This window comes from Cucurbita pepo, chromosome LG17, assembly GCF_002806865.2.
Source record: "Cucurbita pepo subsp. pepo cultivar mu-cu-16 chromosome LG17, ASM280686v2, whole genome shotgun sequence".
NCBI classification, from domain to species: Eukaryota; Viridiplantae; Streptophyta; class Magnoliopsida; order Cucurbitales; family Cucurbitaceae; genus Cucurbita; species Cucurbita pepo.
The window spans coordinates 2,877,150-2,894,140 of record NC_036654.1 but is presented as its reverse complement, the minus strand read 5'-3'; the positions used below and the strand labels follow the sequence as shown (position 1 = coordinate 2,894,140).

General features: G+C 33.6%; 2 protein-coding genes across 2 annotated transcripts; both read right to left on the bottom strand.

The window, feature by feature from the left end:
* Positions 1 to 651: 651 nt before the first annotated feature.
* On the bottom strand, positions 652 to 5,741 carry LOC111779166 (vesicle-associated protein 1-3-like). The gene is made up of 8 exons (XM_023659244.1): positions 5,509 to 5,741; positions 4,795 to 4,865; positions 4,607 to 4,688; positions 4,322 to 4,437; positions 4,056 to 4,217; positions 3,899 to 3,940; positions 2,406 to 2,483; positions 652 to 1,024 (listed from the first exon to the last, which is right to left on the bottom strand). Exons 1-8 carry the CDS (start codon positions 5,558 to 5,560, stop codon positions 911 to 913), a joined length of 717 nt encoding a protein of 238 aa, XP_023515012.1. The 5' UTR covers positions 5,561 to 5,741; the 3' UTR covers positions 652 to 910.
* A 2,638-nt stretch (positions 5,742 to 8,379) lies between these two features.
* LOC111778763 lies at positions 8,380 to 9,674 on the bottom strand. Its single transcript, XM_023658737.1, has 5 exons — positions 9,637 to 9,674; positions 9,372 to 9,539; positions 9,211 to 9,285; positions 8,982 to 9,125; positions 8,380 to 8,876 (listed from the first exon to the last, which is right to left on the bottom strand). The coding sequence occupies exons 1-5, from the start codon at positions 9,637 to 9,639 to the stop codon at positions 8,511 to 8,513; spliced, it is 756 nt and encodes a 251-aa protein (XP_023514505.1). The 5' UTR covers positions 9,640 to 9,674; the 3' UTR covers positions 8,380 to 8,510.
* Between the last annotated feature and the right edge of the window lie 7,317 nt (positions 9,675 to 16,991).

Here is a 16,991-nt window from a genome sequence, read left to right as displayed (position 1 = left end):
AAAAAAAAAAAAAAAAAAAAAAAAAAAAAAAAAAAACGTCAATTTCAATCCCCATCCCAATTTCATTTTATTTAATTACACATATGTAGCCGAATTTAAAATAATTTAGACTTTCCAATAAAATTTAAAATTTTTTAAGGATGAATTTCAAAGTTTATCCTCACAACTTTGAATCAATCAAATCTTCTGGCTTGGGCAATAAGAAAAATTGAAGAAATGGAACATATAAATAGGCACCATATCTGTGTCTGTTTGTTTGTGTTATATTTGGGAGATTGATAAGAAATGGGATTGATGAGAATCTCTTTTTCATTCATGTTGGGAGCTCTTTTTGGAGCCTATGCTGCTCAGAATTACAATATTCCCAATGTCAAAAAGCTTGCAGATTCTGGCTACTCGATGGCAACACATGTCGAGAAAAATTATCGAAAGCCCGTTGCAGGGAAAACTGATGGCGAGGGCGAGGGCGAGGGCAAGGGCGACCATAAAAAATGATGTCTTCTGAGCTTTGCTTGTACATGATTATGATTTTAGTATTTGGAACCATGGTTCTTGTGATTGCTTTATTGTGATGGATTTTGTACTCAAATCATTGTTGTATTCATTGTTCATATCTACATGCTTTAATAAATCTTGAGAACTGTTTGGAGGAGAGAAAAGGCATGGCTTTTACTTAACCAAAATCCAAATGGAAACGAGATGGATGAACACTAAGAGGGCAAACAAGCAACAAAAAGTATTCTTCTGAAAACAACTATCCAGAGTCGATGTTGATTGACATAACAAATCTGTCTTCAGTTTTGACTCACTAAGAATTCAACCAATTAAGGTTGTTAAATTCTGGACAAAACACAACACAGATAATAACATCAAAGTGCAGCAAGCAAACGACAGGGAATGCCTAATTTGTCTATGTTTTCTTTAACAGGTATCCGATCAGAACTCCGATGAGACCAACGAGCACCACAAGCAATACAGAGAAACCGCCACCCTGCTTTCCGCTTGATTCTTTCCTCAAAAGTTCCTGCCAAAAGAATATATATATATATATATATCTTAAAAAAAACTATAACTTGGGCAAGTGACGAGATCAAAGGAACATTAGCTGATTTGTGCAATACCAGACACTCATCAAAAAGAGATACAGGACATAAAGATGCTACACTTAATGGATATAGATCGAGCTTTCTACGTTAAGAGGCTAAAAGTAAAAGCAATGCTAGTAACTAGATTGAAATATGATAAAATTATTGGTAGATACAAAACGTCAGTTCGAGACGGGCTAAATCCCCTTGCTTGTGTTTCGTAATCTTTCGTAACATCAAGGGAAAATAAACTTTAGGGCTCTGTCCTCAGAAAAAACAACAATAATAAAAGCTTGTATTTCTACCATTGTCAATCTTAATGGTAATAAAATGATCAGCACAAAATTACTAGTGATGAGCCAAAAACTTGTGAAGGTAGCTTCGCATGATTAATAGTGTGAACCAACCATAGTCATTGAATCTATCTTTGAACTTTTTGAAGGGCTCATTATCTTACTTTTTCATAATACCCAATTTTCTTGAAAGTAAGGCCAAAGGGTAGGGAGGGAAGAGGCGTGGGATTTGGCTTAGATAATTGGCTTCTTGCAACTAAAAGGAATAGAATTCCCCATAGGATCCCTTCCTTCCATTCTCTAAAAAGGGAAAAAAATCACACAGTGGGATAACATAATTCTTTCTTTAGTTACAACCAAAAGTCAGCTTGGATACAGGCAAAAATGTCAAGATATTGACTTGTTTTTATGATTTTATTTGAATAAAAGCTAGCTTTCATCATAAAAGAACGCCAACAAAGTTATCTTTTATGAAAATGTAAATGTCCCTATCTATGTAAATAGACATGCAAGAGAAAAGGACATGGAAACAACAAAATCCATAGAAATTGTTATGTTTAAATCCTATTTTGGTCCTTAAACTTCCACATTTTCTGTTTTCATCCCTAACTTTTGAAATGTCTTCACCCCTAAACTTTAGAAAATAATCATTTTAGTCCTTTTATTTTCCCTTTATACAAATTCATAACATAGCTTTAAATATATATATTAGCATTAATGTGAGCAAGTAGAAGATTTGTACTGGGAAAGGAAATTTTCGGCAGAAAAGTAATACACCAAGGACTCAAACGGCTATACCTTTTAATGTTGAAGGACTTAGGTGGACAATTTGAAATGGTAATCTTGGGCTGACTTTAATATGTACTTATATCTTGTAAAAAGAAAAATACTCACAATTCCTTATTCCATGACAAACAGGCAATATCTCCTCCCAAACACAATCATAGAAAGAGATCAAAGCACTAGAGTAAGTAGAATAGCTAAACTTGAAGATAAAGAAAATAACATTCAATCCTAAATGAAATACCAGTTCCTGGCGTAGTTTCTGATTCTGTTGCAAAGCTGCAGCTTTCTCCTCGGTCAACTTAGAAACTGCGGACCACATCTGCATCAATATTTTCATCATGAAGTAGAAAAATCAACAGACAATACAGTAAAAAATAAATGCTATGAAAAGTTTTCAGCATCCACTTATCCAGAAACACATTGACCAGCCCTTTCCAGGTACATCTCCCAAATGTGTAATATAACAGCTAATATCCCATCAATCAATTCAAATTTACACCCATCCTATACCTTGCATTAATTAAGAAGGGAAGGAAAAAAACACACAAACAAATAAGACAGGGCAGCTTCCGGTGACACAGCACTTCTCAAAAAACAAAAAATCATAAAGTCATGACTGATAGCCCCATCCAAACCCATCACCATTAAAAAGTTAATCTTACATTGTTTGGAAGGTTGCTCTTCCTATGTCTCGAACTTGGAAAAAAATCCCAACAATCAAATGACAAAAGAACGGTGACTACATCTTTTAAAGTTGCTATTTTCCTCCAAAGTATATGGATCACAAATTCTAGAAGTTGAAAAAGGTCCCCTCATACCTCAATTCTTGACTAACGACTTTTCATCATCTGAATTATCATTCCCATTTTCACATGTAAGTCCCTCAGGCCTTTAAAAACATGTACATGTTTGCCTGGTTGTGCTAGCCATAGAAAGGTAAATGCCTTAAATATAAATTAGAAATCAAAAGAATCCAAGCATTTGTGTCTAAGATCTTAGTGGTGTATGTTTCTAAAAATTGTCAGAGAAAACAACCAGTCTCTCTTTAATTTCTACCTTCTTTCCTCTACTGTTACAAATTTTTTTTTTAAAAAAAAAAAGATTTCAACTTCTCTTGGTGCCGCTCCAACCTTGCTGATAGACATGGCCACACAAAGCCTATCAATTTTTTTAAGTTAAGAGTTTCTTTGCCTATCTTTTGGAATATTTAGAAAGAAAGAAACTCAAGGTTTTCTTTGAAGACAGAGAAAGGGAAAATAGAGGAGGCTGAGGGACCAAATCTCTTCTCACCTATATAGTTTTGCTGCTACCGGTAAAAAATTGTAGTTAGTAGTCACCTAATTTTTTCTTTAATTCTAGTGCAAATAGTTTATACTTGCATTGGACTTTTTAGGAGGATATCTTATTGTTCTTTCTTTTCTACATTCAACTGGAATTAATAGAGTAGTTCCTAAGAAAACAGTCTTCCTCCATATTTCATTCACATTCCCATGCATTTGGTACAGGCTCTTCACTGGCAAGCAACATTGAAAAAACTTTAAAATGGAACACTAGAACATTGAAAAGTACTTTCTGTACAGTCAGAAAAAATATTCATGTTACAAAAAAATTTGAAAAGTGTGTGCAGTGAAAGAAAAGACAATGAAAGAGGGAGCAAAGAGTTTATAAAAGTCATAAAGAAGATGAAACACTTAGATGTCTATATAATATAGAAGCAAGAGAAGAACATCTTACCTGTGATGACTTCTCTTTAGGATCCTCCAGAGATCTTGAAACCTAATTAACAACAATTGCAATAAAATAAGCAAAAGCATCGGCTTCATCACCAATGATGGGTGGAAAAGAAAAGACAAGAGTAAAAAACTACAAAAGAAACTTGGAAAACATTTACAGCATCAAACAACGCAAAATTTTGGTTTCCATCATCGACTGCAGCGGTTCTGGGAGGAGATCCTTCTTCAGATCCTTCTGGAACAGGCGATGGTGGATTTGCAAAAGTGTAAACAACCCTCATCTTAAACTCATCTACTACTTTACCATCTCCCTTGTTAAACTACAATTTCATAGATGCAAAACATAAACAAAAAAATGTAAGATCATTATAGATAGAAAAAAAAAATTACATAACTAATAAACGCATAAACAAGAGATTCCCACCAATTCTGCACTAATGTCCTTCGATGTTGTACCATCGGGTGCTACAACACTTTGAATCAAGAACTTATCCTTGCACTGCATATCAGGAGGCGCCTCCTTTGGACCTTGCATCGTAACTGAAAAGACAAATAACATATCAAATATCCATAACTCAAAAGTAGAGACCAACTACATGAAAAATATATAGGCCAATCCAGTAGACACAATGAAGAAAAATCAAGGTGTAACTCATAATTTTAAATAGAACGAGAAAAATGAATCAACTACTTTCACATACTGATTTACCTGTAATATTGCTTGCACTACTAGGCAAAATGATTCCAGCATTAGGACGAACACAATACTTCTTGGGATTGGTGGTTTTAACCTATTAAATTAGGATGATAGAGTTCAGAAATGTACACATTGTCAATTCGTACCCGTCAAAATGAAACGAAACTAAGGTACACCAAGAATGAACAAAAAAGACATACCTTGAAGGCAACATATTTGTCCGTTTTGTTGGTCAATTGCAAGGAACAAGAACTTTGCTTCTTCAATTCAACTTTTCCATAATATAACGAACACACATAAGTGAAGTTTCACAAACTACAGAAGTAAAAAAAAAAATACAATAACAAACAAATAAAAGTGCGGCACAGATATCCATAAATCAGAATTTGATGAAATGGCAACCATTACCAAGCTTCAAGTATTCGAGATATCATAGTGAAATATAGGGCCAGATTTCAAAGAAGCAAGCAGAAACAAAAAATTAATCGAACTCCTACAATCAATTCAACCTGATATTTGCAATTCGTGATGAACAACAACGCAACTCCCTCAAGTAACTTCTTAAACCTTAATAGATAAACATTCTTAAGTTAGTTAGATAACCCTTGACCTCTCATCTGGACCTTTACGGTCACTCCTCCGTCAGTCAACATCCTAATGTTTCACAAATTCAAAGCCCAAACAAGTGGAACCATGATGATCAGAAACAAAAGAAGAGTAAAAATAGAGCAATAAAGGAAACAAAAAATCGGAAGCATAATCGGGGAAAATGAAAAGTTCCCACCAAAGATTCATCAATTCTCCAAGTGCAACAGTTGGGAAAGAAATGACCCTTTTGAGAAAATTTTGGAGAGAACCAAAGTGGAAAGTAGGGAAGAAACAAGAAGGGGGAAAAGTGGAAAGGTTATACTCACATGCGAATTTGAGCTCGGAGGGTTGAATATTGATATAATCCCCAGAATTCATTATCGTCGACCCTGATCCCAGCAGATATCAAATTCCACCAAAACACTCAATCAAAACAATGAGAAAAGTATCATGGATCTAAAAATTGAGAAAAACAAAAGGAAGAACCCCAGAAATTTCGAAAGTAACTACACAGGGAACTGGTTTTCATGTTATTACTTTTGAGAGTCAAAACAGAGAAAGAGGGGAATTGAATGCTCCTTGTTTTGCATAATCTCACAATAATAGCTGTATGTTTTTTAAATCATTTTATTTTTAAAAATTTTCATAGTATTCCTTACTTATAAACTCATGATCTTCTATTAAACAAAGTACACTATAAATCTTAAGGGCTTTTTCTTAATCAAGGCTTGACTTCTTTGTCTCAGCCCTCGAAAAAGTACACTCTTTGTTCAACACTTTAGTCACTTTTGACTATATCTTTGAGGTTCACAATTCTTTTTTCGATATTTGAGAATTCTATTATCATGGCTAAGTTTAAGGCATAACTCTCGTACTAGATTGTTGAACACAACTCTCTGTGGGAAACACTCGCACTCCTTATTAACACCAATCGAGAAGAGATTACAAGAGACCTCGTAGAATACTATACTTTTTACATGACACTTTGTAGAATACTGCTCTTTTGTATTTTTTGAGATGAAAATCTAAGTACCCATTCTATGTATCTTTATTCTAAAATATGTACTAAATAAATATACAACAGCCTTTTACAATTATTGGGCTTGACTATATTGGGTGACTTATGATATTTTAACTGTAGTTAAATACAAAATAAAATTTAATTACCCAAATATATTACAAAGGGGAAAATGGGTATGAGATACAATTACAAAATGAAATACAAAAAAACTCAAATACAAAAATGGATTGATGCTCTAAAACGACTTCCTTTGCGACCGTGCAACTTTTGAAAGCTTTCCCACCTAGACCAACAGTTTGCGAACACCTAAAAAATAAAAGGGAAAATAGATGATTATAAAAAATACTCAGTAAGCAACTACTTGTAGGCTCTAATCGCATTCTTACCGTACAAGAAATAATGAATACAATAGCTTACGAAAAACGTTATCGTAGACTTTTTATAGCGTTTTTGTATAGTTATAATTGATGTTATAATAGAGTATGAAGTTATAGCTTATATAAGTTGCTATGAAAATATTTTAAAATTACATTAGAAAATATGGATATTATTTATAAAAAAAAAAAAAAATGGTGATAAAAGGGAATATTATTTAATAAAGAAAATACAAAATTTGTAGGAAGATTTGATTTTAAAGAAAAATCCAAACAACATTCCTACCTGTAATTGTTGAACACGTCAATGAGTGATTATTACGTAGATTTTAACCTACCAATCATTCAAAGCCTGCGCGGTTCTCAGTAAAATTAAATTACCACTGGTCCGTTTTTACCTTCACCTTCTTGCCAAATTATATAAATTAATTATCTTTTTTCAAATAGGTGAGAACTAAGAATAACTAAATTTGTATTCTTCTTAATTTTTAATTTCCTTTCTTCCAATTTCGCCTTTAATTTTTTCCCAAATATTCAATTTCATTCCCCATGTAATTACGTTTTCTTCAATCAAAGTCTTTGCCAGATAACTTCAATATAATGAAATACCTTTTTTTTTTTTCTTTTTTTTATTTATTATCATTTATTACATACTAATTATATTCTTCTTCANTTCATTTTCTCTCCATGATAGCTTGGTTTCTCATCAAAATAAAAACTCTTCGCTCTCTTTTCTATCTAATCTATTATCCTTTGCTCAAGTTTTTTTAAATTTATGTTTTAAAAAAAATTCACAATTTTAAAATAATATAAAAGATGACAGATAAAAGACTTACTACACTTACACGGTTCACTATCTCACAAATATGGCAAACAAATCATGTGCGAGAGACAAAACGAAATATCGATTTGGCCAAAAATCGCGAAGAAAATCCAAAATCTTCGTTAATGGATGTGAATCGAACTCACAAATATGACAAAATCGCACATAAGCGCCAAATTTTCTTCTTCTTCCATAGTGCAGCTTCATCTAACTTTATTTTAATTTATGAAAATGTCACAATTTAGGTAACCATTTTTAACATTTTTTTTTTTTTTATCAATTTAGAGAAAGAAAGGAGAAATGGTAAAAAGATAAATAGTAAAAAATAATGATTTTAAATTTGAGAATTCAATTAAATAAATAAAAAAACAAATTCCAACATGCCACGTCATAATATTTATATATTTTCTAATAATAACATAATCTAATTAAATTAAAATGAAAGATTTTGAATGTGAATATTGTTGTAGTAATTAAAACATAGTCCGATCCTCAAAATATTCTCTCTANAGAGAGAGAGAGAGAGAGAGAGAGAGATGTAATGGATGTCCGGAAGATCCTTGAGGAAAACCCTAAACAAAATGGCCTACGTTTCTTCCATATCAATTGCTTTGTAATTCAGAATTTTGTGAAAGAGGGAGGAGAGGTTTGATTTTGATTTTGATTTTGATTTTGATTTTGGTTTTGATTTTGGTTTGAGTGAAGCATGTGGTAAATGACAAGACGTGAAACAGTGACTTTTCTCTGTTTCTTTACAGTAAAAATGGGTACACGCTCCTCCTTCCCTCTCATTCCATCCACCTTCATACTTCAATTCTTTTCATCAAATCCATCACTTTTTTTTTTACTCTTATATGTTAACGGTAGACTTCGATTCTAACCCTGTTTTTTAATGAATCGGGTAAATTGGGTTGACCCAACCAAAAACATGTCGACTCACGAACCCACCNCACACTATCAAAATCCGTCTCACCAAAAATAACTTCATCATATATCCCCAAAACACCCCCATGAGAAACCACAAAATGACATCTCTGTCCCTAAAAAACCTCCCCCTTACAGACTGCCCACTACAGTACTACACTTGAAAAATAAATAGAAAATGAAAATTCAATAGAGTGGGGCCCGCTGCGGGGTACTTTTTCTCCGGCTCATCAGACTCCCAGACGTCTCGGAAACCGTCACCGAACAGCAAGCCGGCCGGCACGTTGTCCGATACGCCGCCGCAGCAGCCGTCAAGCTACTTCTCTTTTTCTTCACAAAGTCCGTGGTCGCCGTCGAAGCAATAGTAGTCCTCATCTCCAACACTCTACCACCGTCGGAACTGGAAGAGGTTCGGGTCGAACCGGCCGGTTCTAGAACAGAGTCAGGCGTCATAATCATTCCGTCGTCCCAAACCGGTTCGGGTAATGGCAAGAAATTGCACTCCAAAAGATGCCTGGAAACCCCACCTTGCGCCTTTACCAGATAATCAATCTACATAACGAAACCCAAGGCAAGGAAAAGAAACAAAAACCCAGTTTAGAACACAAGAACAAGAAGCAAAAAATGAAGAGAAAAAAACCAGAAACCGAATCGAACCTTGCAAGAGAGAGAGCAAAAGAGATAAGGGTCTTGAAGGCTTCTATCGCAGGTACTACAGAGGTTGCCGGAGGAGCCTCTGAAGTTTCTAGTCTGTGGCCTCTGTTTCAGAAACACCACTTTCGCACTATTCGTAGTGTACGACTATTAATAACAAAAACCCCCCCCATCAACATTTTGGGTGTGTGTTGCAAAAGCATGGTGAGAATTAATTAAGATTTTTACTTACTTGAACAAAAGCACAGTCAATTAGCTTCACAGCATCGTCCAATCTAATGACATCGTGATAAACATATCGCCTAATCTGAAAAGGAAACACAGCGGAATTGAACAGAGTTGTGGAGCAAAGGGGGGGTTGTTGAAAGAGTTAGGGATTGTGAATTATTGTACCTGGAGGAGTTTGTGAGAGCGGTGAGAGGACAAGCAGTGCGGGCAGATACCGAGGGAACAGTCGAAACAGAAGATGTTTTTCTCGTTCTTTTTGGCATCTTCATGAACCACACAGGCGTTGAAGAATTTCTCGCTCAGAAGCGCTTGCACCCAGATGGGTACCGTGTACTGCGGACAATTAAAAAACAAGAACAGAGCAATTTAGAACCAATTCTTGCGAGAAACAGAGAGACAGACACAGAGAGAGAGAACAGAATTAACCCACCATTTCTTTCTTTTCTTTTTTTTTTTTAACGAGAGAGAGAGAGAGGGATTAGGGTTTAAGAAGGCATAGGGAGAGAGAAAGAGACGGCGGAGAGATGAGAGGAGAGGAGTAATGGGACATTATAAAGAGAAGAGAGAGAGAGAGAGAGAGAGAGAGATGTAATGGATGTCCGGAAGATCCTTGAGGAAAACCCTAAACAAAATGGCCTACGTTTCTTCCATATCAATTGCTTTGTAATTCAGAATTTTGTGAAAGAGGGAGGAGAGGTTTGATTTTGATTTTGATTTTGATTTTGATTTTGGTTTTGATTTTGGTTTGAGTGAAGCATGTGGTAAATGACAAGACGTGAAACAGTGACTTTTCTCTGTTTCTTTACAGTAAAAATGGGTACACGCTCCTCCTTCCCTCTCATTCCATCCACCTTCATACTTCAATTCTTTTCATCAAATCCATCACTTTTTTTTTTACTCTTATATGTTAACGGTAGACTTCGATTCTAACCCTGTTTTTTAATGAATCGGGTAAATTGGGTTGACCCAACCAAAAACATGTCGACTCACGAACCCACCAACAACTCAATCCAAATCGAAAAATTAAAAAAAAAAAAAAAACGAAAATGACAGTGGAGTTTAATTTATTTACAATTTATGATTTTTTTGAAGATTTATTCACTTTATTTTTTTCTGCATGAATTGGGTTTAAATTTGTGGGAGACTCAAAATCCCGTTGAAATTGGAAAGTTTAATGCGTTTTTTTTAACTTTTTCTTAAAATTGGTGGATGAATACACCAAAACTATTTTTTAATTTAATTTTTATATTTTATTAAAATACTTTTATTTTTATACCTAAATTAAAATTTTAAATTTGTATGAAGTTGTCCGAGTAGGCAATTTGTTATCAATCATATCATTGCTCGTCCAAAATATAACAACCTGCTTTTCGATTTACAAGCTATTACTTGATGATGTGCAGTATTTGAAAATATACCATAATTTAAAAGTTAGCTTACTAAACGCCATTACAAAATGAAAAGTACGGATTACTAGATTTATAAAAGTCGTAACATCTAGAATAAGACAAGCCACCAATCTACTCCTATTGCTATTGCCCCGTATCTTGTGCACGTCATTGCTTTGATCGCTTCACTAAAGCCTCGTCTTAAAAGAAATAAAGTTGCATGGATGAATATAAAATTATTCAATTACTAGCTTGTTTGGAGTGCTTAATTCATTCTCATGTCTTATGTCACACACCTCCTAACCTCCCTTTCTTGTCCGACGAGCATTCTCTAGTAGTTGTTGATGCCAGACATCCATTAGGAATAGTGACCGTCACGACAATATCATGATAACATAATGATCGTTCTCCTACCTTGTAGCTTACGCATCTGTACTATCGTGAAGGATAAGGCGTATCCCCCAATGCATGAGCACATAATGTTGGTTGTGTTTGGTGGGCAGATGTGGGTGGTCTGTGAGGAGAGGGAGGAGCATGTCTTCGTAAGTAGATGTAGGCGCGAGAACTTTGGTGCCTTGCCGGAATCCTCGCACCTTTTTTGACGACTGAACGTGACTTTTTTTTTTTTTTTTTTTTTTTTTGTAACCAATTACACTTTCAGCAATTCACTACTTAATGGCCTCTTGGCTCGATGGGTACTGGTACCGGAGTAGGAAGGGAAGCATAAACTCTGTTAACATCGTAACCACTGCTAACAGCATGAATGCTATCTTAGTCTTTCTAATTTGTTGTTGTGGTCCTTTAAGTTACTCGGGCGACTTAGTGACACTAAGCAAATTATCCCTTGTCCAAGTTTCTTTGTTCCGTCTTCTTGAGACTTTCTTGGTATGAGAGCACTAGGGTACTAGCATGTTTATCGCCGCTCACGACTTTAAGGTGTTCAGTTTGTTGGAATCGTCTGGTTCCTAAGACATTGTCTAGCCAATCTGTCTCTACGCCTTAGACCCATCTCAAATAGCTAAATTATTTCTACTAGAGAGAACACACATTCATGCACCTGGAGTTAATGTTCAATAAGACATGCAATCGGTCACACATGCCCAATGGGGCGATAACATCCATTAAACACTCGGAGTGCAGATCACAAAATTTCCATCATTCTTTTAAACATATTATATACATGTAAGTAGTAAACTAATTAAGGAACATTAATGAAATTCCTACCACGAGTGTGACTAAGCTCATGCTTAGGCCCTAATCAAACTGAATCTATCCATTTAGGATTGGAATTACTAGCCTGCATGCATTTCCAAGCGATCCCTACAAGTATGATTTGTCAAAAATCTGAGGTTACGTACTTGGTTGTCGCATGCCTTCTCGAGTTCAATTGCTCGCTAAAAAGATAAAAAATAAAAATAAAAAATAAAAAATTCTAAATTTTTTGGGAGGATTCTTATCAGACAAAAATTGGGTTAGTATTGAAATCGTGACAAAAAATAGTCAAGCAAAAGTCAAAACGAGCAAAAATATAGCATCATGCATATGCATAGGATAGTTATATTTATTTTATTAGACTTAGGTTAGAATATGATGTTTTTAATTTTAATGTTTATTTATTCCATTTAGTATTTCGTTGCATCGTTTTAAAGATGTTTTCGATCACGTAAGTCTATGGTAGTGTTTTAAGATAAAGTTTAAACGCTTATTTCTGCACAAAAATGATTACGTCATGATGACGGTAACGACTCTAGGTAAGTAGAAATCTAGAGTCGTTACAATGTGAAACTCAGAATTTGATGAATACCAATTTTAGATCATTTTCTTCTTAATTTTGTGTCTTCTTGCAATGAACTCGGATCAAATTAATTTCTTTACCAAAGTCGTAGAGATAAATTATTTTTCTTATATTTTTACTGATCGAAAATTAAAATAATCACATTCAAACTTCAAAAATTTATGTTCTTACCATATCTTAGAACTTTCCAAGACAACAATTTTTCGGTTGAATCTCCACCAAATTTCTTTATACCACAAGAATTGCTTGAATCTATGACAAAACTGTAATAAAAAACCGTGGAACTTACCTTCGTTCTTTTTGTTTCTTGACGAAACCGAACGATCCAAATGCTCCTTGGCCAATCTCGAATGCTAAGTGCTGGTTTGAACGAGTTCTGTTTCTTACTTATTCTTCCTCTTTAAACCTTAATTTCTCTCTCTCCCACGTGTCACTAGGACTTTTCAAACCCGGGTAAAATTACCATTTTGCTCCTCCGTTGACTTAGACCATCACTTTTCAACTTTTTTTTAATTTTTATTTTATTTCTTTATAAATCTCATTCCGAACATCTTTTTCTCTTCTACACCTTAGAAACTTAGAAACTTACATAGCATCGAACTCGAGCATTACAATCTCTCTTTGTTTTGTGAATATGGTCATAATTATTTTTTTTAAACTTAGCGATAAGAGGACCCTAAACCCTAAACCCTAAACTCCAACATTTATAATGTTCCACTTTTTTTCAAAATGTTTTTGTTTTTAGATAAAAACAATGATACCTTAAATAATTGTTTAATATTGTTGTATCTTCATCTACTTTGACACGATGGACAATAAATAATAAAATTATTTATTTATTTCATAGATTATTAAAAATTTTCTTAATTTTCATGGGGTGAAGTATGCGTGTTTGAACATAAAATTGTGTCGGATCGGTGACTCGCACAAATACCCTGTAAAAACAATGTTTTTTTTTTTAAAAAAACAAAATAAACTTTTGTTGGGAGCAGTTAAAAATTTGAAGATGAGTAAAAAGTAAAAAGTAAAANAAAAAAAAAAAAAAAAAAAAAAAAAAAAAAAAAAAAAATGGTAGGGTAGGGGCATAGCATATGTCATAATATTATCATCTTCCCTATACCATCCTTTCTCATATTATTTCTCTCCAAAATTAGCAATTGAAAGAGATGGGAGAAAAAAAAAAAAAAAAAAAAAAAAAACCTCTATTTCTTTTTTACCTACCTCCACAATTGGTACTATTTTTAAATTTTCAAAAATTTAAATTAAAAAATATAATTACTCTTTAATTAATATTTTGTTTCAAAAATACCAGTTAATTTTTTTTTTATTTTCTTTAGCTTTAGTTCATATTTTCAGAGGGAGGGCGCAGACAAAGAGGGATAAGGGGGCGAATGGCGTAAGGGCCGTACGAAATGTCGATGGTAGGCGCTGCGTTGCGCTCTAGCGGTGCCTCAGTTGTAGTGTGCAGGCGCTTAGCCGTTTCAGTCAATTTTTTCTTTTTTTTTTTTACCTCTTCTTTTTCACCGTCCAAAATTACATTCCCATTCAATTCAATTCTACTCAACCTTAGAAATGCATATTTAACTTAATGAACTGTGAATTTGAAGTTTACTTTTCCTTATGAAATTATTACAATTTACTAGCCTTCATATATCTTACCATTAGGGTGAGGTCAACTAATTCGGTAACTTTTTAAAGTTATTCTCGTAATTCTTTGTTATAAGTGCAAGTTATATCTGTGTAAGTTGATTGAGTTAAACTCGAAACATTTGAACAAACCTTCTACATTGTCTCGCCAAATCAAGGGAGCTTACAAGTTTAAGTTTTTATATGGGTCTAGACCAACTACATACGGTTTCTTATTTAAAAATGTCTACTAGACGATGTTCCCTTGGTGCCTACAGAAACAACTTAATGATGAATACAACTCCGTTTTGGGAAACACTCGCACCTTTATTCAGACCAACTAATAAAAGATTACAAGACAATCTCGGGTAGACTATTAAACTTTATTTTTCTTGGGATGGGTTGGAGGGGCATTTATAACATAGGCTAGACAGTGTAAACCACATATTTGTGATCGTAATATTTATCTTCAAACTTCATTCCTAAACTATTTAAATCTTTATTCCTAAAATATCTAGACAATGATCTCGGGCTTGACCTTATTGACATAGTGATAAAATATTCTTGGTACTAGGCTGGACTTAATCTTGGAAATCCAACTCCACTTATATAGTCCAGAACTTCATATCATAACTTTATTAACAAAACTACTTCGTTTAATTTCATCAAGTAAGTACTTTAAATGGGTTAAAAGTAGCCATATAAACCTCAAATACTTTGAAATACGTAAAAAAAAACGGCTCCAAAATCGTTCAAAATAGTAAGAAGGTGTCAAAAAGCCCCTGAACGTATGATTACTTACTTATTTGGGCATGTTTAGACTCTCGATTCTTGACCTTCCCAAAACTGAAAATCAAATTCCAAGTTGTTCTTGGTTTGTGTGATTGAGTGCTCATCACTCTCAACTTTTTCAATAATTTTGTTGCTTACTTTTTTCTTGAATATATGAGCTATGAAGTACGAATTTCGTAGATAAAGTTCTAAAATTTCAAAATCCGTTACTCACAAAAGTCAACTTTTTGGTTCTTATGTTCTAGGTTTCGTCACGAAAGTTGCTCTTCTTCTTGCTACCAACTTGTGAAAAATAAATTTTAAGAAATGAAATTTATTGCGGATGAGAAATTTCTCCATTTATTTAAGCTTTAATTTGTCAAATTTGGATTCCACCAATGACTCTTCCACTTGTCAAACATTGGATGGTTGATGGTTTTTGTAATTATCCAAAAATTTTTCTTTAATTATTAATTAATTTTCTCAAATTTTGCCACGTTTAGGGTTATCTTTGTAAATTTGGTTTAATACGAGGACATTTTTGCACATTGGATTTCATGTGGGTTAAGGTTATTTTTTCAAAAATACAATTTTAGGTTACTTTTCCATTCATTAGATCCTCCGTAGAGAAAGTGACTATTACATTTGTTGTGGTGTGTAGGCACATGTAAATTGACGATGTATCCCACACTTGTGTAGATATCGATCAAACTCATGTCACGTATATTCTCTACCATTGTATGAGTGTAAACTAGGGGTGTACACCCAACCCAACCCAACCCAACCCAACCCGAATTATAAGGGTTGGGTTGCATTGGATCTCAAGATATCGATCCACTCGAATTATAAGAATTGATTCAAACCATCCCTACTTTCCACCCTTTTCTCACATTATTTTGACCTCCATCTTCTATAGGGATATACATGAGCTCGATTCAAATCGAGATGACTTCTCCGTCCCTTCTCCCAATTTAATTCTTGTTTCAAGTGTTCGAGAATTCTCTTCGAGTAGAAAAAACTATGTTTTTCTCGTTCGCTCTTTATAAGTTTTGAAATTTAAAAGTACGATTAAACTAGAGTAAGTATATATAAGGATGAAAGATACGACTATGACTATTACTATTATTATTTTTTTTAATAAAATAATAATTCAAAATTTTCATTAAGTATAATAAGAAAAATATATAAAAGAAAAAAAAACCATCATCTTTATATCATTTGTTATTTTTTTTTGTCCTTGTCATTTTGATCATGCAAGAACTATAATATTTGTTGGATTATTGTAAGGTAAGAAGACTAAGGGAGAAGAAGAAAAGACTATTGAGTTACCTCACGACGCCGACAACCCGCTGTCGAGACTCATAGTGCTGTGTGGTGTAGATAACATCATGGAAAAGAGGACTGACAAGCCAGAAAACACCATAGTGCAAACGAGTGATTACTGTTGAACGGTGTTATCGCTTTACCGATCAAGGGGATGAATTGATTGTTAGTGTAACTCCGTCGGTTGACTTTTCGTAAGATTTAGTTTTTGTCATTTAGCAATTGGTAAAAAGAAAAAGTGAGAAAAAGAAAATGATAAAAAGAAAACAAAAAGAGAGAACAATATTGAAGAAAAAGCAAAAGAAAGGTTTTTAAAAACAATGGAGGAAGTGGCTTTCGTACGGAATTTTATCTCTCTTTTACCAGTAGCCACACGACGCGATATCTACCACTAAAAAGGTGAATAATTATAAAAGAAACAATACAGAGTTGAATGAGAAATAGAATTGAGATCGAAAGTTAATAAAATAAACTATCAACTAATATCTCCCAATAACGAAACTATAAACTAAAATCTTGAGAATAAAATAAAATATACTACGAAACGAATAAATATTAATTGATTACTAACGGATTATGAATATCTAAGATATATTTCATAACTAATATATTCTCCAAATATTAACCGATTAAATTTTGTGTTAACGACCAAAATGGAGAGAGTTTATGATTTGTGTTTGAATTTATGTTAATTCCATAAATTATTTTATTATTGAGAGATAAATTTTGAGTGGAAAATGTTGGAAGGATTGAAGTAGACTTTTGAAATGATTTTTGTGATTATTATGGTTTAATTTCATTTATTCAATTGACTTTTAAATTATGAGACATCAATGGTTTGAAAACTTAGGATGATTAGTATAGGTAAATTATTTCACACCA